The 2,418-nt window shown below is 54.9% G+C and overlaps 1 protein-coding gene across 1 annotated transcript in view; it reads right to left on the reverse strand.

The window, feature by feature from the left end:
- Window positions 1-391: 391 nt before the first annotated feature.
- The window catches only part of LOC110337958 (pyridoxal kinase-like), an 11,877-nt gene continuing 9,850 nt past the window's right edge, over window positions 392-2,418 (reverse strand). The window contains exons 8-9 of the mRNA XM_021221107.1: window positions 888-954; window positions 392-525 (exon numbers count right to left, since the gene is read on the reverse strand). Of these exons, the coding sequence (XP_021076766.1) occupies window positions 413-525; window positions 888-954 (180 nt within the window). The 3' untranslated portion in view covers window positions 392-412. The remainder of the gene's footprint in view (window positions 526-887; window positions 955-2,418) is intronic.

Consider the following 2,418-nt stretch of genomic DNA (forward strand, 5'->3'; position numbering starts at 1 on the left):
GGACTGTGCATACACAGGGGGCAGTGGCAGCCAGTGATCAACAGAAAGGTCCAGAGGCAGCAGGCTGGCCTCCTCCACCTACTCTCCTTCCACACGCCTATGAGGCAACATGAGGCAGTCAGAGGCCCAGAGCCTGAGGGAAGGGACCATGGTTCTGAATCACATATTTCTACGACAGCTTTGTCATTAATATATATATATGTATGTATATATATATATATATATATATATATATATATATATATCACAGTGGCACATTTTCACATTTTCACGCTGGAGACTGGCTGAGACCCGACTCTCAGGAAGGAACACGATGTTTCAGTCATGGCTCTAAGGCAGACGTTACAGCTTTTCAGAGGGATGGAAAGGGACACCTCGGCTTGCTGTGTGTCAGGGCGAGTGTGTGTGGTCCTCACAGCACTGTGGCCTGCACGACGATCTCGGGGTCCTCGATGTCCCTTTTGCTCTGGACCATCCTCAGCTCTAGCTGAGCCGGGCTAGGCTTCTGTCCTTCTCCTGCATCTGCTGGAGAACACGGGACAATCAGAGCAAGCAGGATGGAACCTGAGACATCCTTCCCTCTCCCACAGTTCTGAGTTCCTGCTTCAGGAGGGGGGCTCCACACTGCACACACCCTCCCCGCCTCACTTCTAACAGATAGCAGGAGGCAGAGGCTAGAAGAGAGAGCCCACCTCTTGCCCACCTCCAGACAGGGAACACTCCCAAGGAAGACAGCACACAGGCAGGGAGCACCCCCAAGGAAGACAGCACACAGGCAGGGAGCACCCCCANCCCAAGGAAGACAGCACACAGGCAGGGAGCACCCCCAAGGAAGACAGCACACAGGCAGGGAGCACCCCCATGGAAGACAGCGCACAGGCAGGCACCTTTCACACACCGGCTGTTCCGCTGCAGGACATGCTGCATGGCAGACACTGTTTTCTCACAGGCCACCTATGGAGAGGACAGAGATGTGGGGCAATGGCCCACCTGCTGAGCATCCCTGTACAGAGGGCATCCTCAAGCTCCCTCAGTCACCAGGGAGCTGGCCTCACTGTCCCTCACACCCACACTGGACACAGCGGGGCCCCCACTGGGCTGACTGCAGGAGAGCCGCCCCCCCCACACACACACACAGATCCTTCTGTGTCCATCTGTATCTCTCCCATAGCACATGCTAGATAGAGGCTAGGTCCTCTGCCTGGGGTGCGATTGGAGTGTGTCGACCTCTGATATCTCACAGGGGGAAGGCAGGCATCAGCTCCCTCTCCTCTCTCAACCTGACACTAGAAAGTTGGCTACCCCACCATCAACCCTAGTAAGAAGTTATTACTCAGGGAATTTATACCCCACACACTTGTCCAGCCTCATGCCTTGTTTGACCTTATAAGATTTTCCCCTTAGAACCCCTAGCCGCTGGATATGCAAATGAGGTGTCTTCCCATAGACCCTGCTCACCTCCCCAGGGGCATAAATACTCCCTTTCATCCCAATCCAGTTCTCCAAAGCTGTTTGTGTGTGTGTGTGTGTGTGTGTGTGTGTGCACTTACTGATGACCAGGAACATGCATTGAGCCCAGTCCAAGCTTCCCTCCCTCGGCGCAGCCCAGTGCACCAAGGGCCAGTCTATGAAGGGAGCACTCTTTGGCACCAGGCTGGGATGGAACCCGGGCTTGTGTGTGCAAGGCAAGTGTTCCACTGAGCCATGAGCCCACAGTTGCGACTGCTTTCAATAGCACCAGAGGAGGACATACTGGCTGCAAGCTGCTATGGAACTGTGTAAAGGACCTGCTACTTGGTCATCTTGCAGCTTTTCTGCTCGCAGGCCAGGAGATCTCAGATGCAAGGGCACTGCCTTAAGAAAACTCTGCCTCTGCTGACCGCGCACTGAACTGCGGTACTGCACAAGAAAAAGCCCCAGTATGATCCTCACAACACAGCGTGATTCCCACCTGGGCTCCGGATGTGGCTCAGTTGGTGGAGTGCCCACCCAGTAATAACTTGGTTCCAGCTGTCCCGCCTTCCCCAGGAGACCTGAGCAAAAGCACCCTATCTCCTCACAGGCGTGTGAAGCACATACAGGCAACCACAGAAAGTCCCATCTCCATAAGAAGTCTGATGGGGAAGGGCTTATCTTGGCTTGTATCTTCAGCATACAGCCTTGATTCCCTCAAGGGCTGGGCCCAACGAGCCTGGCACTGGCTACATAGCAGGAAACAACCTGGACTACGCTGAGTACTGGCAATGGCTCCCAGATCACCAAGGGAGTGCCTGGAAGGCTGCATAGATCCAGAGTTCCTAACTGACTCCAGTGTAAAATGCTAGCTCTCCTCTTCTTGCTTGCCTGCCTGCCTGCCTGCCTGCCTGCCTGCCTGCTGCCTGCTGCCTGCCTGCTGCCTGCCTGCTGTACCTGCCTGCC

Source organism: Mus pahari, chromosome 21 (genome assembly GCF_900095145.1).
Source record: "Mus pahari chromosome 21, PAHARI_EIJ_v1.1, whole genome shotgun sequence".
Classification (NCBI taxonomy): domain Eukaryota; kingdom Metazoa; phylum Chordata; class Mammalia; order Rodentia; family Muridae; genus Mus; species Mus pahari.